At 40.2% G+C, this 25,847-nt stretch overlaps 1 protein-coding gene across 50 annotated transcripts in view; it reads left to right on the top strand.

The window, feature by feature from the left end:
• Nucleotides 1-25,847, top strand: part of TTN (titin) — a 307,843-nt gene that overhangs the window by 221,680 nt on the left and 60,316 nt on the right. For all 50 annotated transcript variants that reach the window (XM_035133990.2, XM_035134229.2, XM_035134116.2 and 47 more), the window contains 41 exons: nucleotides 390-538; nucleotides 628-657; nucleotides 769-898; nucleotides 1,009-1,308; nucleotides 1,702-2,019; nucleotides 2,563-2,859; nucleotides 3,101-3,400; nucleotides 4,146-4,460; nucleotides 4,598-4,746; nucleotides 5,200-5,350; nucleotides 5,440-5,721; nucleotides 6,324-6,626; nucleotides 6,716-7,018; nucleotides 7,111-7,392; nucleotides 8,002-8,301; nucleotides 8,426-8,728; nucleotides 8,838-9,146; nucleotides 9,231-9,512; nucleotides 10,160-10,459; nucleotides 10,606-10,899; nucleotides 11,015-13,975; nucleotides 14,080-14,400; nucleotides 14,483-14,767; nucleotides 14,878-15,177; nucleotides 16,498-16,800; nucleotides 17,795-18,070; nucleotides 18,171-18,470; nucleotides 18,571-18,873; nucleotides 19,268-19,567; nucleotides 19,687-19,974; nucleotides 20,069-20,365; nucleotides 20,456-20,758; nucleotides 20,866-21,171; nucleotides 21,947-22,234; nucleotides 22,337-22,627; nucleotides 22,741-23,028; nucleotides 23,251-23,841; nucleotides 23,927-24,031; nucleotides 24,507-24,704; nucleotides 24,794-25,090; nucleotides 25,173-25,760. In XM_035133990.2, the coding sequence (XP_034989881.2) occupies nucleotides 390-538; nucleotides 628-657; nucleotides 769-898; nucleotides 1,009-1,308; nucleotides 1,702-2,019; nucleotides 2,563-2,859; nucleotides 3,101-3,400; nucleotides 4,146-4,460; nucleotides 4,598-4,746; nucleotides 5,200-5,350; nucleotides 5,440-5,721; nucleotides 6,324-6,626; nucleotides 6,716-7,018; nucleotides 7,111-7,392; nucleotides 8,002-8,301; nucleotides 8,426-8,728; nucleotides 8,838-9,146; nucleotides 9,231-9,512; nucleotides 10,160-10,459; nucleotides 10,606-10,899; nucleotides 11,015-13,975; nucleotides 14,080-14,400; nucleotides 14,483-14,767; nucleotides 14,878-15,177; nucleotides 16,498-16,800; nucleotides 17,795-18,070; nucleotides 18,171-18,470; nucleotides 18,571-18,873; nucleotides 19,268-19,567; nucleotides 19,687-19,974; nucleotides 20,069-20,365; nucleotides 20,456-20,758; nucleotides 20,866-21,171; nucleotides 21,947-22,234; nucleotides 22,337-22,627; nucleotides 22,741-23,028; nucleotides 23,251-23,841; nucleotides 23,927-24,031; nucleotides 24,507-24,704; nucleotides 24,794-25,090; nucleotides 25,173-25,760 (14,286 nt within the window). The remainder of the gene's footprint in view (nucleotides 1-389; nucleotides 539-627; nucleotides 658-768; nucleotides 899-1,008; nucleotides 1,309-1,701; nucleotides 2,020-2,562; nucleotides 2,860-3,100; nucleotides 3,401-4,145; nucleotides 4,461-4,597; nucleotides 4,747-5,199; nucleotides 5,351-5,439; nucleotides 5,722-6,323; nucleotides 6,627-6,715; nucleotides 7,019-7,110; nucleotides 7,393-8,001; nucleotides 8,302-8,425; nucleotides 8,729-8,837; nucleotides 9,147-9,230; nucleotides 9,513-10,159; nucleotides 10,460-10,605; nucleotides 10,900-11,014; nucleotides 13,976-14,079; nucleotides 14,401-14,482; nucleotides 14,768-14,877; nucleotides 15,178-16,497; nucleotides 16,801-17,794; nucleotides 18,071-18,170; nucleotides 18,471-18,570; nucleotides 18,874-19,267; nucleotides 19,568-19,686; nucleotides 19,975-20,068; nucleotides 20,366-20,455; nucleotides 20,759-20,865; nucleotides 21,172-21,946; nucleotides 22,235-22,336; nucleotides 22,628-22,740; nucleotides 23,029-23,250; nucleotides 23,842-23,926; nucleotides 24,032-24,506; nucleotides 24,705-24,793; nucleotides 25,091-25,172; nucleotides 25,761-25,847) is intronic.

The following is a 25,847-nucleotide window of genomic DNA, read 5'->3' on the forward strand; positions in this document are numbered from 1 at the left end:
CCACCTGACACCAACATTGTTATGGATTTGGGGCCAGCAAGGGTTTTGTTTTTGTTTTGTTTTTACTAGGCTGTTTCATGCATTGTTCAAATTTATTATATTTTGATGTTATATATTATCATGTTTTTGTAAAGCTTTGCTAAAGGGCAGTATATATTTCAAATAAGTATATATCTTGATCTCTTTGTTTATCATCAAGAGAATAATACACAACTGAGGCTGCAAGCCTACCCATTTACCCAGAAGAAAGACCCATCAATGTCAGCAGGACTTACTACTGAGTATACTGTACATGCATAAGTTTACCCTGTTAGAGAACTTATGTGACAGGTAGATGGATTCTGATTATATTATTTACTGGTATATGATAGATTATTTTTATTTTGCAGAGGAGCCAGAAATATTTATTGATGTTGGAGCACAAGATCTACTCTCTTGCCGTACTGGTACAGCAATCAGAATTCCAGCAGTTATTAAGGGACGTCCTGTTCCCAAAGTATCTTGGGAATTTGAAGGAGATGCAAAGAAAGCTGTAAAGGTCAGTGACAAAACAAAGTAAACTCTTAAAAACTTCAAGCTAAAGTATATTGTGTGTATGTGTATTTACTATTTCTTCTTTATTTAAAGGATGGACATAACATACCTGAAGATGCTACGGTAACAAATAGCTTATATTTGAATTCGCTTATTTTGCTTCTAACGTTTGCATTTTTCAAGTCCTTTTTTAAAAAATATTATTGCTAAGTAGGTTTATTTTTGTGTGTGCAGGTGGAATCAACTGATACCACATCAGTAATTACTATCCCTGTGTGTAACAGAGGTCATTCTGGAAAATACACTATTACAGCAAAGAATAAAGCAGGACAGAAAACTGTAAATGTCAGGGTGAATGTCCTAGGTAAGACTAACCGATCTTAATATTGCACCATTTCACTAATTTTGTGATACAAAAGTTCATACAAAACCCCATATAATGATTTTTTCCAATCTGTTTTCATGATGAAATAGATGCTCCAGGGCCACCCAAAGACCTGAAAGTAAGCGACATAACAAGATGCAGCTGTAAACTTTCATGGAAAATGCCGGACAATGATGGTGGAGACAGAATCAGAAACTATATTATTGAGAAAAGAACTGTTGAAGGGAAAGCCTGGACAAAAGTTAATCCCAACTGTGCTGGCACATCATTGGTTATTCCTGATCTCATAGCTGGGCAACAATACTTCTTCAGAGTACGTGCAGAAAACCGCTTTGGTGTTGGACCCCCAGCAGATACAATTCAAAGGACCACAGCGAGGGATCCAATCCGTAAGTTAAATCAAAGTGGGACATTCATTCATGCATTCATTCAGCATTTATTGGCAAAATTTAGACAGTAAAATCATAAAAGAGAAAAAAAACCATCCACAAAACATTGGCAATCCAGACATATTAAACACGTAAAACATATTAAAGACTCAGGAGCCACCATTAAGAAAATTAAATAGTTTTAAATTTGACTTTTAAAATCTCAACTATCCTGAAACAATCTCAGTAGTTTGGGGAGTATCATCCTTCAGCAGATATTGGATTGCAGGTTGTTTGAAAATAAATACTTAAATACTTCAAGGGTGTAGCAAAGTGGGACATTTGTTTTTACTAATGATACTTTATTGTAGGGCACTACTTACATTTTACTTTGCTCCTTTTCAAAAAACAAAGATCCTCCTGACCCACCTATCAAGCTCAAGATTGGTCTTATAACAAAGAACACGGTAAGCTTGACATGGAAACCTCCAAAGAATGACGGTGGTGCTCCCGTAACACATTATAATGTGGAGTGCCTTCGCTGGGACCGTACTGGTGAAGGGAAGGAAGCCTGGCGACAGTGCAATAGACGGGATGTGGAAGAAACAAAGTTTACTGTTGAAGACCTTAAAGAAGGTGATGAATATGAATTCAGAGTGAAAGCGGTGAATGAAGCAGGTCCAAGCAGACCGTCACCTACTGTTGGGCCAGTTGTCGTCAAAGATCAGACATGTAAGTGCTGCAAAGCATTAGTTATTATTGCGCTTCAAATATCTGCTCACCTGGGGCTCTGGGGGAGCAGTGTTTTTGTTACACAGTGTGGCCGCAGGCCAGTCCCAGGGGGTCTGCCATCTTCCCACACAGCCAGGCAAATGGATGGTCACATGGCAATGCCCTCCTCACATTGGGCTGAATCCTACATTGAACAGGTACCCCGCTAAAGGGGTCCAGGTGGGGTGACTGTCTGAGAGCCCACATTATAGGCCAATATGCCTCTTGCAATGATGCCCTGTCGTGGCACCCGGTCCATGTTTGGGGCAACTCCCCAGCACAGAGTCATCCCTCATTGGGTCCCTGTCAGCCAGCACACAGGTTGACTGATGATGGATATATGCCCATTGCCTTACCCAAACCCAATAGCAATCTCTTGTGTTCATTTGCACGGTCTACCCTGCACAGGGCTGCAGAAATCCTGTGCCTACAGTGGCAAACGCATTGCAAAGCATTTTGACTTCTGTAAGAGGCTCAATAATTTTTGCTTGCTTTTGTTTGTAGGCCCTCCGTCTATTGAACTCAAAGAATTTATGGAGGCAGAAGAAGGGACAGACATCAAGATTGTAGCCAAAATAAAGGGTGTCCCCTTCCCGACATTGACTTGGGTCAAAGCTCATCCAAAGAAACCTGATGACAAATTGCCAGTGCTGTATGACCAACATGTCAACAAGATTGTGGATGAAGATTCCTGTACTTTGCTGATACAGCAATCTCGCAGAAAAGACACAGGCTTGTACACTATAACTGCTGTCAATAACTTTGGAACCGATTCAAAGGAGATGAGGCTGAATGTGCTAGGTAAATATCAATGTATTTTGGCATTGGCAACCTAATTTACTATTTGTTATAAAATGTTCAAAACATGTCTCTCCTGTTATCAGTCTCTGCAGCCACAGCAGGCGCTGTAACTCTCCAATGGTTTGGCTTCATCCCTGAAGGCAAACTCTTCCATTTCCTCCCAAGACAGATGGATGCCAACCACAACAATATAACCCTCAACTTTGACAACAATTAATGCTTTATAAAATGTATTTTTCAGGTCGCCCTGGACCACCAGAAGGACCCATTAAATTTGAATTTATTTCCGCCGATCAGATGACAATTTCTTGGCTTCCTCCTAAAGATGATGGTGGATCTAAGATAACTAACTATGTTATTGAAAAGAAGGAAGCAAACAGAAGGACCTGGGTCCATGTTACCAACGAACCTAAGGAATGCATCTTCACAGTACCCAAACTACTAGAAGGGCATGAATACATATTCCGCATCATGGCACAAAATAAATATGGCATTGGAGAACCTCTTGATAGTGAACCTGAAACTGCCAGAAATCTATTCAGTAAGTTATCTCAAATATCACCTGCTTATATATTTATTGGCAAAGCAGAACGTAAGTAATGTGATTCGATAGTATGAGAGCCCCAAGTTAAAATTATTATTATTATTATTATTATTATTATTATTATTATTATTATTATTTAATCTTCTGTATGGCTAAAATGCCTATAATAGTTTTTAAAAGCTTTTCAGAAATAGATCTTTTGTGGCTATTTTTTCTGTTTCATCTTAAAACCATACCTATTTTAAATGTTAAATATTGAATCTGTACTTATATCATTTTAGATTGTATTTAGCACAGCATAGACCGTACCTTTGCTTTTCTTCACCATAAAATAATAAAACGTTCAATTATCAGTGTGGTCTTGTGCTCTGCTATACACAATGAAGCACAGTGCTGTGGCAAAGGAACCCTTCATCAGCTCTGCTATTCCAACAAATACAAAATGCTGGCAATTGGTGCAGAGCTATTGTAAAAAGGGCTTTTCAGGTTGAAGAAGCTCAGCCATGACTCTAGCACAGGATTCTAGGAACTAGATACAAACTTGACAGTTAGGTATAACAAAGAAAAAGGAGGACTTTCTATAGCCCTGCCCCACTTACTTTACAAAGGTTGTATCTGTAGGGGGCTAATGAAAGACTGGGAAAGGAAACTCCAAATGAAGGGTATAGCATAAATACCATACATAAATGGTCTATGTGGGCCCCGGCGCTTTGTTTGACTCTTGGTGTACTTTATTCCCTAGCTGTTCCTGGAATTTGTGACAAACCAACCGTCAGCAGTGTCACACATGACTCGATGACCGTCAACTGGGAGGAACCAGAATATGATGGAGGCTCCCCCGTGACAGGTTATTGGCTGGAACGTAAAGAGACCACTGGAAAGAGATGGACAAGGCTTAACCGTGATCCTATTAAACCTATGACACTGGGAGTTTCTTACAAAGTACCTGGCCTTATTGAAGGTTCAGATTACCAGTTCCGTGTCTATGCTATTAATGCCGCCGGTGTTGGACCGCCAAGCATGCCGTCTGATCCAATAACTGCAAGAGACCCAATCTGTAAGTAATTAAGATTAATTTATTTATTTGGTGTGAAAGGGGGGAATATACTAAAAGATGGTATAGATGGTATATGTTTGTTAAATAATAAATACATAGTCTTGTGACAGAATGGTGCATTATTATTTTCCCCCCAGCTCCACCTGGTCCTCCATTTCCAAAAGTTACTGATTGGACAAAATCTTCCGTTGACCTTGAATGGACTCCTCCATTAAAAGATGGTGGTTCTAAAGTCACTGGTTACCTTGTTGAATTTAAAGAAGAAGGGAAAGAAGAATGGGAAAAGGTAGGTGAAATGCTGCCGTTGGAAATTTATTTGAAACATTATGTCAGGATTCCATAACTGAACATACAGAGGAACGTACTGAATTACTGAAAGGGCCACCAACTCATCTGTGTGGCCTAGAAGCAGCAAAAACCCATTGTTTCCCTTCCCTGTAGGTGGCTTTTAATGGTAGCATGAGTGAAAGATAAGGGAGGGAGATAAGTGATGTGGTGTGGGGACAGGCATGAAGTAAGGAGGTTCAGGAGAAAGGAATGAAGGTATTCAGGTATCACCGCTGCAAATAAAACGTTTTGTGTTGTAAAGTGCAACATACAAGTGTGACACTAGGTAGTGACAGTGAGCTATGCAAAATCCAATGTATTTTTCAAAATGGTTTTTAGAAAAGCATTTTCACAGCGTTTTTAATATGTGTGTAGATTCCACCAAAGACACAAAATATATTTTTGTTTTCAGGCAAAAGATAAAGAAATAAGAGGAACCAAGTTTGTTTTGGCAGGATTGAAAGAAGGAGGTTTCTACAGATTTAGAGTCAGAGCAATCAATGCTGCTGGTATTGGAGAGCCAGGAGATGTCACGGAAGTCCTTGAAATGAAGGACAGAATAGGTATATCTTATGATAAAATAACCTCTCTTTTTTCTTGTGTGGGTAAAAGAATGGAAACTAAATATAAAATATATTGTTTGTTTCTACAGTTGCTCCCGATCTCATGCTAGATGCTCATGTGAAAGACAGAATCGTGGTCCATGCTGGTGGAGTGATCCGCATTATAGCTTATGTCTCAGGAAAGCCACCACCAACAATCACCTGGACGAGGGATGACAGAGCTCTCCCAGAGGAGGCTAAAATCGAGGAAACTGCCATTAGTTCTTCTATGGTTATAAAGAACTGCAAGAGAAGCCACCAGGGCCTATACACTCTTGTCGCTAAAAATGCCGGTGGAGAAAGAAAGAAGACTATTATCGTTGATGTGCTAGGTAAGCACTGAAAGCTGACTTGCTGGTGGCTAGACTGCTGATGAGGGCAGGTGGCTGTTGGATGAATGACAGAAAGTGACACCTTTGTTGATGCAGTTGCACTGGCTACCCATATGTTACTGGATCAGGATGGAGGTTCATGTACAAAGCCCTGAATAACTTGGGTCCAAGGTACCATAAGAAGTGTCTGCTCCCTTCTATCCCATTTCGATGACTTAGGTCATCTAAAGAAGTGCTGTTGGTTGTTCCCAATGTCTCACAGACCTTAGTGTGCCATCGGTTCCATACTGCAGAAAACTCTTCCAACAGAGAATCAGTGGATAGCCTCACCGTTAACCTTCAGACATCTCTTGGAAGATGTTCTTATGCAGACAGGCCTATTCAGTTGCTTAATTTCCTTTATTTAGATGAGCCAGTCATTCTTGTGATTATTTTGTATTGTTTTATAGTATTTTATATTGTGCACTGCCTTGGTATATTATATGAGTGGGTGGGTGGGGTTATATAAATATACAAATAAATAAGCATCTATGTTATTATTTGGGTTCCAATTACACAAATGTTAAATGTCCATCTTAAAACTATATTTATTTCCTTCACAGATGTTCCGGGTCCAGTTGGCATTCCATTCCTTACTGAGAACCTAACGAACGACTCTTGCAAACTTACGTGGTTTTCTCCTGAAGATGATGGTGGCTCAGCTGTCACCAACTACATTATTGAAAAGCGTGAAACAGACCACAGGGCTTGGACCCCAGTGACATATACAGTCACCAGGCAGAATGCAACAGTTCAGGGGCTGATGGAGGGCAAAGCATACTTCTTCCGAATTGCACCTGAGAATATGATTGGCATGGGCCCATTTGTGGAGACAACAAAAGAGATTTTAATCAGAGACCCAATATGTAAGCCTTTATTGTCTATTTTATCAGTACTGATGAGGAGAATTTGCCTTGGGAAAAGTACCTAACATGTTGCACGTGTTTATTTCTAGCTGTGCCAGAGAGGCCCGAGGATCTGGAAGTCAAAGCAGTAACGAAGGATTCTGTTACACTGACCTGGAACCCACCTAAGTACAACGGTGGCTCTGATATAACCATGTATGTTTTGGAAAGCCGCCTTATTGGGAAAGAGAAATTTACCAGAGTTACGAAAGAGAAAATGCTTGACAGGAAATACACAGTTGAAGACTTGAAAGAAGGTGACACTTATGAGTATCGTGTGAGCGCTTGCAATATCGTGGGACAAGGCAAACCATCATTTGTTACGAAGCCCATCACATGCAAAGATGAAATTGGTAAGTTTCCATTCTGGAGCAAATGTGCACTGGATGATCTGTGAGTTTTTATAGATATCACTGATTCTTCTTTTCTTTAACAATACTTGTAGCTCCTCCACAACTTGAACTTGATATCCGAGAGAAGCTCACTGTCCGAGTAGGAGAAGCTTTCAGTCTGACCGGCCGTTACTCAGGCAAACCAGCACCAAAGATTACATGGCTCAAAGATGAAATTTCTGTGAAAGAAGACAAACGGATAAAGATCCAGACTACTCCAGCTACTCTTTGCTTAGGGATATTAAAATCTGTCCGTGAAGATTCAGGCAAATATTGTGTCATTGTAGAAAACAGTTCAGGATCAAGAAAAGGTTTCTGTCAAGTTACTGTAGTTGGTAAGTATTGCTATAGTGCTAAAATAGGTTCTTTCCACGTGTGGTATGAATTAGAGCTGATCAAATGAGGGTGGGATGGCATCCCATGATAACATTTAATCTAATGCACATTGTGAGGAACTTTTCTGATAACAGATACTCAGTTTATTTATGAAAACGTTAATCAAGAAAAATGAAGGTGATTTCCCCAGGTTAGGCCCCAGTTCATGACTGTATTCTCACTCAGAACAACACCTACATCTCATGGGGACATAAGTTCCTGTTTTAATTGAAATATGTGATGATGGGGTGTCCTAACCACGCCTTTGCAAGTCCTTACCATCCAAAGTGTTGGGGGAAAGAGCAATGATTTAGTTCCAAAAGGTTCCTTATTGTAAGCAGACGGTATTTCCACTTGTAGAAGGGGTCCCACCCATTTATGCCAATTGACACGTCCCAATGAGCCCCTTTGCCACATGCCACAGCATTCCTACATACCACTTTATCACCTTTTGCAGCTATTCTGTGTCTTAACCATTTTGCCCTGTTTATTTTTCTTCATTTTCTAGGGGTGTTTGATCTGTGCATTGGTGTTCGATCCATAAATATATTTCTTTTACTTTTAAACAGACCGTCCTCAACCTCCAGTGGGCCCAGTTATTTTTGATGAAGTTACTAAAGATCATTTTGTTATCTCCTGGAAACCTCCCTTGGATGATGGAGGAAGTCCAATTACAAATTACATTATTGAGAAGAGAGATGCAAACAGAGACCTCTGGATGCCAGTCACATCAGCCAATGTCAAGACAACATGCAAAGTCCCTAAATTACTTGAGGGAAGAGATTATGTTGTCCGAATTTATGCTGAAAATTTGTATGGCATGAGTGATCCTTTAATATCTGATGAAATGAAGGCCAAGGATCGTTTCAGTATGTTGTTTATTTGCTAATTCATTTTACTTAAGTCTCCACCATATTTCTACTTCACTTGTATTTTCATATAATTTTTTTTTGTATGAAATGGATTTAAAACTTTAAAACGTTATTTCTTCAGGTGTTCCTGCTGCACCAGAGCAACCTATCATTAAAGGCATCACCAAAAATTCTGCTTTAGTTACCTGGAAGAAACCATATGATGGAGGAAAGCCAATAACCAATTACATACTTGAAAAGAAGGAAACTATGTCTACTCGATGGGCAAGAGCCACCAAAGATCATATTTACCCAGATACTCAGTTCAGGGTAACAGATCTTCTTGAAGGCTGTGAATATGAATTCCGAGTTTCAGCAGAAAATGAAATTGGCGTTGGTGATCCTAGTCCACCCTCAAAACCATTCTTTGCTAAGGATCCAATCGGTATATTATAAAACATTATATTTGTGATATTACTTGGTACCGATTAATCTTTTTCAGATTCATTATTCTAATGTAATGGTTTTGTTTTTTGTTTTTTCCGTTTTTACAGTAAAACCAAGTCCACCAATTAATCCTGAAGCAGTGGATAAAACTAAAAGTTCCGTTCAATTGTCCTGGCAACCACCACGTCATGATGGAGGAGGCAAGATCATAGGCTATCTCATTGAGTACCAAAAGGATGGAGATGAGGAGTGGAAAAAAGCCAACCATACAGCAGATTCTTGCCCTGAGACAAAATACAATGTCACCGGCCTCACTGAGGGTACCAAATATAGATTCAGAGTCTTTGCAGTCAATGGGGCAGGAGAATCCGAGCCAGCTAATGTTCGTGATCCAGTTGAAGTCAAGGACAGACTTGGTAAGCAGAACATGATATTTTAATTTGTCTTAAAGGGCCAAAGTGGATATATTGTCTGAACACGAAGTCTCTTTTTTTTTACAGAGGCTCCTGATTTAATCCTGGATGCTAATATGACACGAGAACAACATGTAAAAGTTGGAGATACATTGAGGCTAAGTGCTGTAATTAAAGGAATTCCATTCCCAAAAGTGACTTGGAAGAAAGAAGATAAGGAAGTTCCTACAAAGGCAGATATTGAGGTTACAGGAGTTGGCAGTAAGCTTGAAATTCGACACGCAGTCCATGAAGACGGAGGGAATTACTCCCTGACCGTGGAGAATCCGGTTGGATCAAAGACTGTTTCAGTAAAAGTTCTTGTTCTAGGTAATGAATGAAATGATGTTAACACTTCTACTGGGAGATAAAACATGAAAGATGTGAATGATAGGAACATACCTATGTACAACAGAAAAACAGGAATGAAAAGTTATATTTTTCATCATCTGTTAGCAACCTTGTTCCCCAACTTTGGAAGGGAATTTTCTAAATGTTATGAAGCATTAACAGAATCCTTGTGGTGTTAAAACACACACACACCAAATATGGGTGGGTGCAGCCAAAGTCTTTGGAAAATATTAATTGTTCTCTGAGATTCATAGTCACTGAAATTTATAATACTAATAATTTTATTATTCGTACCCTGTCCATCTGACTGGGTTGCCCTAGCCGCAACACAAACATACATACAGTGAAGCTACTGTAAATTTGTTGAAGAAATCGAGGTGAGGGGTGTTGTACACAAACTAGTTTTATTTGATATCCTGTAATTTGTGTCAGGTTTAATTATCCAAGTTCAGATGAAAAATGTTTAGAAATTAAAAATGGTTAGAGGCTGTCCATCCTCATTTTCTACAAATAAGAAGTATACAATCATAATGAAAATACTATTTCTTGCAAATAATATAATTAATACATTTTTTTCAAACATAGACTACATTGGACAATTATTTTGTTTTGTTTTGTTTTTTCAGATAAGCCTGGGCCTCCCAGGAATCTACAGGTCAGTGAAGTGAGAAGAGATTCTTGCTATCTGACTTGGAAGGAACCTGAGGACAATGGTGGCTCCGTCATTACGAATTACGTTGTGGAAAGGAAAGATGTTGCTGCTGCTCAGTGGCTACCAATATCATCATCTTCTAAGAAACACAGTCTGTTGGCTAAATACCTCATGGAAGGCACTCAGTATCTCTTCCGTGTTGCTGCTGAGAACCAGTATGGAAGAGGTCCTTACGTTGAAACCCCGAAGCCTATTAAGGCTATAGATCCACTTCGTAAGCACAGTTCACTTAATATTTTGTGTTCTTAAAAAAAAAAAAGCTTTGTCAACCGTGTTGATCTATACAATGTGTATCAGCATTAGGAAATGTTTATTTGTGTATATAGAAATGCTAATCCTGTTTTCATCTCATTTTAAAAGATCCTCCTGGCCCACCAAAGAACTTGCATCATGTAGATGTTGACAGGACTCAAGTGTCTCTTGCTTGGAATTGGCCTGATCGGGATGGTGGTGCTGAAATAACTGGATTTTTGGTGGAGTACCAAGAAGAAGGGAAAGAAGACTGGACCAAATTCAAAACAGTCCCTGTGCCAGAATGTGTTGTTACTGGTCTACAACAAGGGAAGATTTACAAATTCCGCGTAAAAGCCCAAAATATTGTGGGTCTTAGTCTTCCAGACACAACCATACCAATAGAGTGCCAAGAAAAAATAGGTAACCTATGAATTTGTATGTCCGTGCACAGATTTCATATTCACTGCTTAAATGTAACTCTTGTAATGGGGAAATATCTATAATAAAATCTGTGTATTATTTTTTTTAATTTCAGTGCCACCATCAGTTGATCTAGATGTGAAATTAATAGAAGGCCTTGTTGTTAAAGCTGGCAGCACAGTACGGTTCCCTGCAATCATGAGAGGCGTACCTGTTCCCACTGCAAAATGGGTCACTGATAATATTGAAATCAAATCAGAAGGCAATTACAAGATTGATACTGATAATTACTCTACAGTTCTCACTATTCAAAGCTGCACAAGAAAAGACACTGGAGAATATCTGCTCACAGTATCCAATGTAGCTGGAAGCAGAACTGTTCCTGTTCATCTAACAGTTTTGGATGTTCCTGGTCCTCCAAATGGCCCCATTGATATTCTGGAAGTCACCCCCGATCATATGGTTATTGCTTGGCGACCTCCTAAAGATGATGGTGGAAGCCCTCTGATTAATTACATTGTTGAGAAGCGAGAGACAAGGAAAGAAACCTGGGGAGTGGTCTCTTCAGGGACTAATCAAACTAGAATTAAAATTCCACGTCTACAGAAGGGCTGTGAATATATTTTCCGAGTTTGTGCAGAGAATAAGATAGGCATTGGTCCACCTCTTGATTCAAAACCAGCAGTTGCCAAGACTCTGCATGATCCACCATCTCCACCTGGTAAACCAGTAGTTAATGATATTACAGAAAATGGCGCAACTGTATGTTGGACTGTGCCAAAATCTGATGGTGGAAGTCCAATAACTGGATACATACTTGAACGCCGTGAAATCTCAGGGAAATGGATACGTGTCAGCAAATCTCCAGTGCTTGATCTGAAATTCAGAGCTACAGGCCTCTTTGAGGGCAGCACATATGAATTCCGTGTTTTTGCAGAAAACAGTGCTGGCATAAGCAAACCATCTCCACCTTCTGATCCAATCAAAGCATCACGTCCTATGACACCTCCTGGACCTCCCATTAATCCAAAACTCAAAGATAAGACCAGAGAAACAGCTGAGCTAGTATGGACTAAGCCACTCAAGGATGGTGGTAGCCCCATCCTGGGATATGTTGTGGAATGCCAGAAAGGTGGAACTACTCAGTGGAATAGAATTAACAAAGATGAACTCATCAGACAATGTGCCTTTACAGTACCTGGGTTAATTGAAGGAAATGAATATAGATTCCGCATTAAAGCTGCTAATATTGTAGGAGAGGGAGAACCCAGAGAATTGCCAGAAACAGTTCTTGCCAAAGACATTCTCATGCCTCCAGAGGTAGAACTGGATTTGACCTGCCGAGATGTAATTACTGTCAGAGTAGGCCAAACAATAAGGATTACAGGCAAAGTGAGAGGCAGACCAGATCCTGACATAACATGGTCTAGAGATGGCAAAAATATAATAAAAGATAAGCGTACTGACATAATTAATGAATTCCCTCATATAGAGCTACAAATAAAACCTGCTGTAAGAGCAGACCATGGAAAATACCTAATTACAGCTAAGAACAGCAGTGGACACGCCCAAGCATCAGCCATTGTTAATGTACTTGATAGGCCAGGGCCTTGCCAGAACCTGAAAATAACCTATGTCACTAAAGATTCTTGCATGGTGTCTTGGGAGAATCCTGAAGATAACGGTGGCTCAGAAATTACAAACTATATAGTAGAGTATCGTCAACCAAACCAGAGAGGCTGGTCAATAGTTTCTTCTGATCTTACTAAGCGGATAGTGAAAGCACATCTCGTCGAAAATCATGAATATTTCTTCCGTGTTTGTGCAGAAAACAAAGTCGGTCCAGGTCCAATTGTTGAGACCAAAACTCCAATCCTTGCTATTAACCCTGTTGACAGGCCAGGGGAGCCTGAAAACCTTCACATTGCAGAAACAGGAAAGACATTTGTATATCTAAAATGGAGGAGGCCAGACTACGATGGTGGCAGCCCCAATTTAACATACCATGTTGAAAGAAAACTGAAGGATTCAGATGAATGGGAAAGAGTGCACAAAGGTAGCATTAAGGAAACACACTATATGGTTGACAAATGCGTTGAAAATAAAATTTATCAGTTCAGAGTTCAGACAAAGAATGAAGGCGGTGAAAGTGACTGGGTGAAGACAAGTGAAGTTGTTGTTAAAGAAGAAGTTCAGAAACCTGTACTTGATCTGAAGCTGTCTGGAGTACTTACTGTGAAAGCTGGTGAACCAATAAAAATAGTAGCAGGACTTAGAGGTAAGCCCCAACCAGAAGTATCTTGGGCAAAGGATTCTGCAGATCTAGCCCAATCTCCAAGGGCCACAATTGAAACAACTTCAGACTCATCTAAGTTCCTTCTCTCAAAAGCAAGGCGCACAGATGGCGGTAAATATGTTATTACTGCCACTAATCCAGCTGGTAGCTTTGTAGCATTTGCTACTGTAAATGTTTTGGACAAACCAGGACCTGTAAGAAATTTGAAGGTGGCTGATGTTTCAACTGACCGATGCAAGGTCAGCTGGGATGTACCTGAAGATGATGGTGGTTGTGAAATACAGAACTACATCGTAGAGAAATGTGAAAGCAGACGAATGGTTTGGACCACGTATTCCTCCTCCGTGATAATGACCTATACACATGTAACACATCTCATTGAAGACAATGAATATATATTCAGGGTCCGTGCAGAGAATAAAATGGGCACTGGTCCTCCAACAGAGACTAAGCCAATTATAGCAAAAACAAAGTATAATAGACCTGGTCGTCCAGATCCTCCAGAAGTCACAAAGGTCAGCAAAGAAGAGATGACCGTAGTTTGGAATCCACCAGAATATGATGGTGGTAAATCAATCACAGGATATATATTAGAGAAGAAAGAGAAAAGGTCGTTAAGGTGGGTTCCTGTTACCAAAACTGCAATTCCAGAGAGACGCAAGAAAGTTACCAATCTGATTCCAGGATATGAATATCAGTTCCGTGTCAGGGCAGAAAATGAAATTGGAATTGGTGAACCAAGCTACCCATCAAAACCAGCAATAGCAAAGGATCCAATAGGTACTGATCTTTCCTGTATTATTTTATTAGTAATACTTTAATTTAAATGATCTTTCTCTGATTCACTGATATGCTTACTTCTGTATTTTTCTGTCATCTTGCAGAACCACCTGGTCCTCCCATTAATCTTAAGGTTGTTGATAGCACAAAGACCTCTATTACTCTTGGATGGGGAAAGCCAGTCTATGATGGTGGGGCTCCTATTATTGGCTATGTGGTAGAAATGAGACCCAAAACTGAAAAAGCAGGTCCTGATGAAGGCTGGAAAAGATGCAATGTCGCTGCACAAGTTATTCATACAGAATTTACAGTGACCAGCTTGGAGGAGAAAGAACTATATGAGTTCCGGGTCTCTGCCCAAAATCAAGTAGGCATTGGCCGGCCAGCTGATTTGAAAGAAGCTGTTTCTCCCAAAGAAATTCTCGGTAATTTTGCCAACAGGCCATTAAATTATTTGCTATTTTTAAAATTGCTTTCAGAATCTTAACTTTTAATGTTCCTTTTCAGAACCTCCTGAAATTGATTTGGATGCAAGCCTGAGAAAGTTACTCATAGTCAGAGCAGGATGCCCCATAAGACTTTTTGCCATTATTCGAGGGCGACCAGCACCTAAAGTTACCTGGAGGAAAGTGGGAATTGATAATGTGATCAGAAGGGGCCAAGTTGACCTGGTTGACACAATGGCCTTCTGTGTCATCCCCGATTCTACACGGGATGATTCAGGCAAATACACTTTGACAGTTGTTAACCCTGCTGGAGAAAAGGCAGTCTTTGTGAATGTCCGTGTCCTTGGTGAGTAATGTCAATAATTCTAACATCTATTAATTTTTTTTCTATGATTTATGAATGTATTATAATTGTGGCCTAATATTGGTTGTTTATTCTTTCCTTTCCTTCAACAGATACTCCTGGACCTGTAGCGGAGCTCAGTGTCAAGGATGTCACAAAAACGTCCTGTCAGATTTCATGGGCTCCACCTGAAAATGACGGTGGTAGTCCTGTCACACATTACATCGTGGAAAAACGTGAGGCCGAGAGAAAGACCTGGGCAAAACTTACCGATGATGTAAAGAAGACTAGTTTCAAGGTTTCTAATCTTATGCCAGGAACTGAATATTTCTTCAGAGTCACTGCTGTCAATGAATATGGCCCTGGTGTTCCAAGGGACACGCCCAAACCAATCCTGGCAACAGATCCGCTAAGTAAGTCTTTATTGATGTAGTTTCTGTATTATTTCATTCAGCAGATTCAGATTTTGTATGATAGTTCCGATAGTCAAAATCAGTTGTCACTGTGCATAATAATAATAAATAAATAAATAAATAAATAAATAAATTCATTATTTATACCCTGCCTATCTGGTTGGGTTGCCCCGGCCACTTTGGGCAGCTTCCAACACATATAAAACCACAATAAAACATCAAACACTAAAAATTTCCTGATACAACACTGCCTTCAGATGCCTTTAATTTTAGGTTGGGGAAAACTCAGGCATTAGCAATCAGAAATATCTCTGTGGCTTGAGGGTATTTCAGGGCGAGTGCTTTGGCAGTGTGTCTTGAGGCACATATTCGATTCACAAACCCAGGGCTCACCTGAAATTTATCCCATCCTTGACTGGGGAGCAACAGAATGTAGACACTCACATGCCCAGGAATGCTTCCCCTCATATTTATGAGATACCTTCACCTCCCTGCGTTTATTTAAATGTTGTTTGGCAGATCTTCTATTTGCTATACAGTGGTACCTCGGGTTACAGACGCTTCAGGTTACGGACGCTTCAGGTTACAGACTCCGCTAACCCAGGTTAAGAACTTTGCTTCAGGATGAGAACAGAAATCGTGCAGTGGTGGCGCAACGGCAGCAGGAGTCCCCTTTAGCTAAAGTGGTACCTCAGGTTAAGAACAGTTTCAGGTTAAGAACGGACCTCCAGAATGAATTACTGTAAGTTCTTAACCCGAGGTACCACTGTATTTCAAAGAATATAACCTGTCCACAAATACATTGTCAGCTGAGTCTTCTTCCAGGGTGTGGAGGCAATGTGTGGATCACAAAAAAACAATCAAACCAGAATAGAAGTACCATATTGGCCTGAATATAAGCCTCACTTTCCCCCCCAAATTCTGACTGTGAAAAGTTAAAGTGCGGCTTAAATTCGCGACCTTACAAAAACTGGCTTTTATTATATCACTGCTGAAACAGATATACGGTAATGCGGAATGGGTGTGAGTGCCTGTGGAATTTTAAGGGAGCAGCTTATATTCGGGTATTGGTTTCTTTTTCTCTTTTCCCCTTGAATTTTAAAGGTGCAGCTTATATTCGGGTGCGGCTTATATTTGGGCCAATACGTTACTACAAAGTTCAAAGAAACCACTGGTCTAATGACTTATGTATTCAAATGAAAAAATAAAACATTACAATATATTCCTCTGTCCTCCCCTCCTACTAATAAATCATGAGACAATGTCATGATCTTAGAAATTATGTAAACTAAGCATTTGCCTGCCTGTTTTATTTTTAAGGTGCACCTGATCCTCCAAGGAAACTTGAAGTGACTGAAATAACAAAGAACAGTGCTACTTTAGGGTGGCTGCCACCTTTGCGTGACGGTGGTTCTAAAATTGATGGCTACATCATTGCCTATCAAGAAGAGGGTCATGCTGAGGATCACTGGACACAGTACTCCGTTGTCAAAGATCTTCATATTGTTGTTGCTGGCCTAAAGGAAGGAAAGAAATACAAATTTAGAGTGGCTGCAAGAAACGCTGTAGGAGTAAGCCAGCCAAAACAAACCGAAGGCATCTATGAAGTTAAAGAGCAACTGAGTAAGTAGCTAACTATCTGTGACCACTTGTACAATTGGAATTTTATTTTAAATTCAATTATTTTGATTTTGTATCTAAATTTGGATGTCACCTCTTAAAGATATTTAAAATTAGGTCCTGTCACTTAATCTGATGTCTTTAGTGACATTCCTTTCTTAATGGGTCTATTGGTTTGTTTGTTTTTCCAAAACAACAACATACAAACAAGACATTCAAAAGGGTCTACTAAAAACTTCACAATTAGACTCTGCGACTTTCTAGAGCAAAGTATTAGGTGTTAATTCTGGCCCGAACAGTACTGAATATGGGTCCCAGGCCCAGCAGTCAGTTTATTAATAGTTCGCTTCATTTATGCACAAGTTTACCTTGAAAATTTGTGCACCTCCCCATTATAAGATGTTGCGAAACTTTCTGCATCTGAAGAATAGGACAGCTATACATTTAATTAATAAAATAGCACACTGCTCAAACCTTAGAATGAACCTACGAAAGAAGCTAGGAGGAAATGAATCGTTTTACAGGGATATTATATTTCAAGGATATTAGGGGGAATACAAGTTATTGGGGCTAGTTCCTTGATGACTATTTGAAAACAAACAGCTTTTGGTTGGTCTGGGGAGGTAATATCAGACCTTTTGCCTTACTCCTGCAGAATATAGATCATAACTGGCTAGTCTGTGGCCTAGCCACACTTCCAGACACTGTTGGACTGCAACTCTCATTTGCTGCAGCCAGCATGGCCAGTGGCTATGGGTGTTGGAAGTTGCACGGTCCAACAACATTTGAAGAGTTGCAGGCTACCGCTGGTCAAGAGCATGAAAGCTGTCAGGGAGCCTGACATTTGCTTTCAGGGGGGGGGGATGCATGGTTGTTTCAAATAAGAATGATATCAGCTAAAGATTGTGAGAACTAATTCAAAATACATATACATAAGTTATTAATTTTTGTGTGTGACCTACATGTCTGTTTCCTATTGTTTGATTTTTAATTTCAGTGCCACCTAAGATTCTGATGCCAGATCATGTCAATATAAAGGCTGGGCAGAAACTCAGGATTGAAGCACATGTTTATGGGAAACCTCACCCAACTTGTAAATGGATGAAAGGAGACAAAGATGTGGCAATCTCCAGCCGCCTGGCTGTGCATAAAGCAGACAGCACTTCAGTTCTCATCATTAAAGATGTAATTAGGAAAGACAGTGATTATTACAGTCTAACAGCTGAAAACAGCTCGGGAGTAGCTACTCAGAAAATCAAAGTGGTCGTCATGGGTACCTTGAATCTTCTTTTCCATCCTTAATTCTCAACATTCTTAACCGGATTCAACAATGAGCATGACCTTTATACCTGTATGTTTATCTCTTTCTGTAGATATCCCCGGTCCACCACAGCCGCCATTCGAAATTTCTGACATAGATGCTGATGCTTGCTCTTTGTCATGGCATACTCCTCTTGAAGACGGTGGTAGCAACATCACCAACTATGTGGTTGAGAAGTGTGATACCAGTCGAGGAGACTGGATAACAGTGGTAGCTTCTGTCACAAAGACGAACTGCAGAGTTGGAAAACTCACCCCTGGAGAAGAATACATGTTCCGTGTTCGCGCTGAAAACCGATTTGGAATTTCTGAACCGCTTCCATCCGATAAGATGATTGCAAGGTTTCCATTTGGTATGTCCACCTCAAACAAGGGTGCAGTCTTTATTAGAATACTTCTAAGGGTGAAATGATTTTTTTTAATAAAAAAAAAATCTCATCTCTTTCTCTACAGATGTTCCTAGTGAACCAAAGAACGCACGTGTTACCAAGGTGAACAAGGACTGCGTTTTTGTGGCATGGGACAGGCCAGACAGTGATGGAGGCAGCCCAATAACTGGTTATCTCATTGAACGTAAAGAAAGGAACAGTTTGCTTTGGGTGAAGGCCAATGATACACTTGTGCGATCCACAGAATACCCATGTGCAAATTTAATTGAAGGCCTTGAGTACACATTTAGAATCTATGCTCTGAATAAAGCTGGTGCAAGCAAGCCTAGCAAACCAACAGATTTTATTACAGCAAGAACACCAGTTGGTAAGCAAAACATTTGCATACATTGCATTATGTATAACTATTATTGTTAATACTGAGCCCATAACTGAAGTCCCATAACATTAGGAGAATATGGCCAAAGCTAAACTTTCTTAAACTGCACTGATTTCAACAAGTAAGGTAAGCATTTGCTTATTGAATTCTGCCCAAAAGCCTTGATTTTGGCTGAATTGTGCCCAGAGTTTCCCCCTCCTTGACCCTTAATTTATCTGTATTTTAAAAGAAAGAAAGAAAGAAAGAAAGAAAGAAAGAAAGAAAGAAAGAAAGAAAGAAAGAAAGAAAGAAAGATACCAGTGATATGCATCCTTTGTGTTGCTTATCATTTGACATTTTCTATCAAATGCCATAGAGTTAACCTGACCTCATTTCTTTTTAGATCCCCCTGGCAAACCCGAAGTTATTGATGTCACTAAGAGTAGTGTGTCTCTTGTCTGGGCAAGACCAAAACATGATGGTGGTAGCAAGATACTTGGCTACTTTGTTGAATCCTGTAAACTGCCTGGAGAAAGATGGGTACGATGCAATACCACTCCCCATCAAATACCCCTGGAAGAGTACACTGCAACTGGTTTGGAAGAAGGTGCACAGTATCAATTTAGAGCCATAGCAAAAACAGCAGTGAACATTAGCTGGCCTTCTGAACCTTCTGATCCAATAACCGTTCAGTCAGAAAATGGTAAGGAATGCATTTGAGTACCATGAGAATTGAGCAATACTTTTATCCTTCGCATTGTTACATGCTCACTGGAATGTATGTTTCCCCCTCCCCTTCTTTATGTTTTTTCTACATTGTAGTACCACCAAAAATAGAACTCGGTGTAGCTATGAAATCCTTGCTTGTAGTAAAAGCTGGAACCAATGTTTGTCTTGAGGCTAATGTGTTCGGCAAGCCTATGCCAACTATTAGTTGGAAGAAAGAAGGGGAGATCCTGAAATCAGTTGAAGGAGTCAAGATAACCACCAAGAGAAATTTCTCTACTGTGGAGCTCTTCAGCGTAAATAGAAAGCAAACAGGAGATTATACTATTACAGCTGAAAATGCAAGTGGTTCCAAATCAGCAACTATTAAACTGAAAGTACTAGGTAGGCTAAAAGTTCATTTGAATCAGGGTATTTAAACTTCGGGAAATGTAGCAGTTGTAAGACTTCACTCACTGCCTAATTTTTTCTTTTCCAGACAAGCCTGGTCCTCCAGCTTCAGTGAAGATTGTAAACATGTACACAGACCGAGCAATGCTTTCTTGGGAACCTCCTCTTGAAGATGGAGGCTCAGACATTACTAATTACATTGTCGACAAACGGGAAACAAGCAGACCCAACTGGGCTCAAGTCACCGCCAATGTCCCCATCACTAGCTGCAGCGTTCAGAAACTAATTGAAGGACATGAGTACCAATTCCGCATTTGTGCTGAAAACAAATATGGAGTAGGTGACCCAATTTTGACTGACTCAGCAGTGGCTAAGAATCCATACGGTAAGCTTCTCTCACTGGATTTTTCTACCCATTTAGTGGCAATCTATGTTTTAACATTTGCTTAAGTACATTTCAAATTATTATTTATAGATGTGCCTGGACCATGTGAACCACCTATAATTAGTAACATAACGAAAGATTTCATGTCGGTAAGCTGGAAAGCACCTGCTGATGATGGCGGCTCCCCTGTAACTGGATATATTGTTGAAAAACGTGAAACGAGGGCAGTTAACTGGACAAAAGTGAATAGAAAGCCCGTCATTGAAAGAACCATAAAGGCCACTGGACTCCAAGAAGGAACAGAATATGAGTATAGGGTAACTGCAATGAATAAAGCAGGACTCGGCAAACCTAGTGGAGTATCTAAAGCAGTATATGCACGTGATCCTCAGTGTAAGTTGAACACATGCACATTTTTCAGACTTCTGTGACTTTGTGAGTGTATGCAAATGGGTTTGCCAAATCATAATTGTGTAATTTCTTGGTGCTTTCATTCCCAGATCCTCCTGGCCCACCAGCATTCCCCAAAGTGATTGACACCACCCGTAGCTCTATAACCTTGTCTTGGACCAAACCAGCATATGATGGTGGAAGCCCCATTATTGGCTACCTTGTTGAAGTAAAACGAGCAGATACAGATAACTGGGTCCGGTGCAATTTGCCAAGGAATTTGCCAGATACCCGTTACATTGTGACTGGACTCACGGAGAACACAGAATACCAGTTCCGCATTTATGCTGTCAATAAAATTGGATATAGTGACCCAAGCGATGTGCCAGACAAACACCTTGCCAAGGACATTTTAAGTAAGTTGTCCTGAAAAGAAACTGACTTGTAAAATTTTGTGCCTATTGTGGGTATCGGTATAGAAGGTTTAGTGGAGGGCCTGACTATGAGAAACTAGGGGCTCTGTGCCAAACTGTTCCATGAACACACATACGTCTAGTCCTTAAACCACTATTCCCTCAATTGTCAAAAATCACACAATTCAGGCACATGCTCCTCATTCTGCTCTGTTTCTAAAATTTTCTTCAGAATTGAATACTCAGCTTTTCTTTCCAGCTGCACTATCATTGTTGTACCTAGAAACACACTTGCTCCTTCTCTGTCTTGTGTGAAAGAAAGCAATGTCCTTCTTCTGAATAATAATGCAAAGGTATCATGTTTTGAGTGCAAGGCGAGCACACTTTCCCAATGGGAAGCTCCTAGATAGTTGTAGAAAAGTAGGGACTCCAACTTGACTGGAAGTGTAGAGTGGATTCCTCTCAAAAACAAAGTGAGAGAAGAATATGAGAAACCACTGTAGTCTGGCTGGGTGGCATAAAAACTGGCAATTGGGAAAGGAAGGCTAGAGTAACATTTAGAGAGATTTCCTCTCTTTTACTCATCCACTTGCTTTTTCTAAAAAAAGAAAAAAGAAAGCCTGAGCTTTATTCCCCCTAACATCATTGCTTTGTATTTTCTCTCTCTTCCCTTTCCATTCCCATCCTGCCTCAGCCACTGACACTGATTTTTCCCCATTATATTTTAAATTGTTATCATCAGCAATTTATTTGACGTCTACTTTTCTTTACAATGCAGTTCCACCTGAGGGAGAGCTTGATGCTGAATTGAGGAAAGTTCTAGTATTACGTGCTGGAGTCACAATGAGGATTTATGTGCCGGTGAGAGGCCGTCCACCTCCCAAGATTTCTTGGTCTAAAGTGGATGCCAATATAAGAGACAGACAAGGACTAGATATCACATCAACTGACTTTGACACTTTCCTGCGCTGTGAAAATGTAAACAAATACGATTCTGGAAAATATGTCCTGAGTCTGGAGAACATCTGTGGCAAAAAAGCATACACAATGGTTGTCAAAGTACTTGGTAAGTGCTACATGATTGCCTATTATTGTCTTATCTATCCATACACATTTTATTTTCTATATTTTAGTCATTAACTGAAATGGTTAATTTGCATCTGTACAGATACTCCTGGGCCACCTATTAACCTGATTGTAAAAGAAGCATCTAAAGATTCTGCCTTTATTTCATGGGAACCTCCCATAATTGATGGCGGGAGTCCAGTGAAGAACTATGTGGTTGAAAAACGTGATGCAGAGAGAAAGTCATGGTCTACAGTAGCCACAGAGTGCCCCAAAACAAGTTTCAGGATCTCTAACTTGGAGGAAGGCAAATCTTACTTCTTCAGGGTTTTTGCTGAAAATGAATATGGCATTGGCGACCCCTGTGAAACTCATGATGCGGTTAAAGCTTCTGGTGAGAATATTCACATGATTACACTATCAGGCTATTGTTAAAAGGCTCTTGTGTGTCTAACTTTATATTGGCGATTTGTTCATCATTATATTCTTTTCTCCCTGCTATGCTAGAAACACCTGGACCTGTTGTAGACTTAAAGGCTCTGGCTGTGACAAAGTCATCCTGCAATGTATCGTGGAAAAAGCCCATTAGCGATGGTGGAAGCCGCATTAATGCATATATCGTTGAACTTATGACTGGTGAAAATCAGTGGCAGGAACTTATGAGGTCAAAGAATCTCCAGTATTCAACAAGAGACTTAATAGAAGGCAAAGAATATACTTTCAGAGTGAGAGCACAAAATGAAGCTGGGTATGGAACACCTAATGAAATTACAGTGCTGGCAAGGGATGATATAGGTGAGTAGGTTCATACATTTTCTCGTTCACAGAGCACACGGCATTTGTCAGTATAGCGAACGATAGAACTACCCATGAGATAGCCATGCCAGTCTAGTAAAGCAAAAACAGCAGAGGTGTCACAAAACCTTTCGTTCTTTTACAGAACAGAAGTTACTGAAATGAAGCAACTGTATTCACCGCGCTGAACATACAATCATTCAATACCTTTTTGTCTTCCAGTGGCACCTGATCTTGATTTAAAAGACCTGCCAGGCTTGTGCTATTTAGCTAGAGAAGGAAGCAGTTTCCGCCTGAAAATCCCTATTAAAGGCAAACCAGCACCAACCGTGACATGGAAAAAAGGGGAAGACCTGCCTCTTACTGAGACAGGAAGAGTTGCATTTGAAGCTACAGCAGTTAACACTTCACTCCTTGTACGGGATTGTCATAAAGATGATGCTGGGAAATATACAATCAAACTGAAGAACGTTGCTGGCAGTAAAGAAGGCACTATTTCTGTGAAGGTTGTTGGCAAACCTGGAATCCCAACAGGACCTGTGAAATTTGATGAAGTCACAGCTGATGCCATGACATTAAAATGGGGCCCTCCCAAAGATGATGGTGGCTCGGAAATCACTAACTACATTATTGAGAAGAGAGACAATGTGAATAATAAATGGGTCGCATGTGTGTCCGCTGTGCAGAAAACTACCTTCAGAGTCACAAGACTTCATGAAGGCAGTGAATATACTTTCAGAATCAGTGCTGAAAATAAATATGGAGTTGGCGAAGGTCTTAAATCTGACCCAATAATCGCAAGGCATCCATTTGGTAAGCACAAAAAATATGTACGATGTGAAGCATTCTGTCATTTAAGGTTCATTCTAATTCTCTCTTACATTTATTATATTTCTAGATGTTCCCGATGCTCCACCACCACCCAAAATTGTCGAGATTAGGCGTGATTCTGCATCTTTAACATGGACAGACCCCAAAAAGACAGGTGGCTCACCTATCACAGGTATTTATTTTGACATTTAATTTTGCATAAGATTCCCCAAGGTGTTAAATCCTAGGATGTAACACATGTTCCTACCCTCCACCAGCTCTTGTCAAGTCCAGACCCAATGAATGTCAAGGCTCTGGTGTCTGTAAGGCACAAGGGGGGAATGTTGGGAAGCAGCTTAGATTCAAAGCCTTCCAGTGCCCCAAATCAGGGAGATGTTGAGCCACATTTCCAATGGGAGGGGAAAATACAAGTGACAAAAGAGTGCAGAGTTCTGCCCTACTGGCTTACTACCACCGCCTTAGGATTGTATTGCAAAGCTTGTTAAGTAGCCAGTTGCCTGATGTCCTGTGACAGTGACAGAAACTGCTCAGAGATACCAGACAAGGATGCTTTTGCAAATTAGAAAAGTTGGTTCCTAGCCTCCCCCATTTTTGTTTACCTTTTAAAATACTAAGCAAGTGTTTCCTGTGTTTGTATGCTTCTGTAGGTTACCACCTTGAATATAAAGAAAGAAATAGCATTTTGTGGAAGCGAGCAAACAAGACCCCACTAAAGATGAGAGACTTCAGAGTAACAGGGTTAACGGAAGGTTTGGAATATGAATTCAGAGTGATGGCAATCAATCTTGCTGGAGTTGGTAAACCAAGTCTGCCTTCTGAGCCAATTGTAGCCCTGGATCCAATTGGTAAGCTTCCCAAAGTAAAGAGATAAGTCTTCATGTGTTAGAAAACTGTGATATACACTTTTACTACTTCTGTATTCTGTTGTTTCCAGATCCTCCAGGGAAGCCTGAAGTTATCAGTGTGACTAGAAACTCAGTGACTCTGATCTGGACAGAACCAAAATATGATGGCGGACATAAATTAATTGGCTACATAGTGGAGAAACGTGATCTACCTTCAAAGACTTGGATGAAGGCAAACCATGTGAATGTTCAGGAATGTGCATATACAGTAACTGACCTTTTTGAAGGATCTAAATATGAATTCAGAATTAGAGCTAAGAATACCGCTGGTGCTATTAGTCCTCCATCAGAATCTACTGGAGCCATTATATGCAAGGATGAGTATGGTACGTATTCCCTGTAAAGGCACACACCAGTTTTTAATGTTTTAAGTATCTTCTTTCCTAACATATTAATTCTCTTTTACAGAGCCACCAACAATTGTTATTGATCCTACTATCAAAGAAGGCCTGACTGTTAAGGCAGGAGACACCATCTCGATGTCTGCTATTAGCATCCGTGGCAAGCCACTTCCAACTTCAGTGTGGTCCAAAGCAGGCAAAGATTTCAAGCTTTCAGAGACTGTTCATATTGAATCGACTCCAACCTCTTCTACGCTTTCTGTCAAGTATGCCGCTAGAAAAGATTCTGGTGAATATACGATCACTGCAACCAATCCTTTTGGTACTAAAGAAGAACACGTACATGTAAAAGTTTTAGATGTACCAGGCCCACCTGGACCAGTTGAAGTGGGCAATGTTTCAGCTGAAAAGGCTACTCTCACATGGACACCCCCAACAGAAGATGGCGGATCACCAATCAAGTCTTATGTTCTTGAAAAGAGAGAAACTAGCCGCCTTCTATGGACTCAAGTTGCTGAAGACATTCAGTCTTGTAGGCATGTTGTGACTAAGCTTATTCAAGGAAATGAGTACCTTTTCCGTGTTTCTGCTGTGAATCAGTATGGCAAAGGAGAACCATCTCAATCAGAGCCAGTTAGAATGGTGGATAGATTTGGTAAGCAAAACTGTTCAAAAGGTATACTGTATAAATTTACTGCTGTATATATATATGAAAACATTTATGTGTTTATCAAAACCTGTT

The sequence above is a fragment of the Zootoca vivipara genome, chromosome 1, assembly GCF_963506605.1.
Source record: "Zootoca vivipara chromosome 1, rZooViv1.1, whole genome shotgun sequence".
NCBI lineage: Eukaryota > Metazoa > Chordata > Lepidosauria > Squamata > Lacertidae > Zootoca > Zootoca vivipara.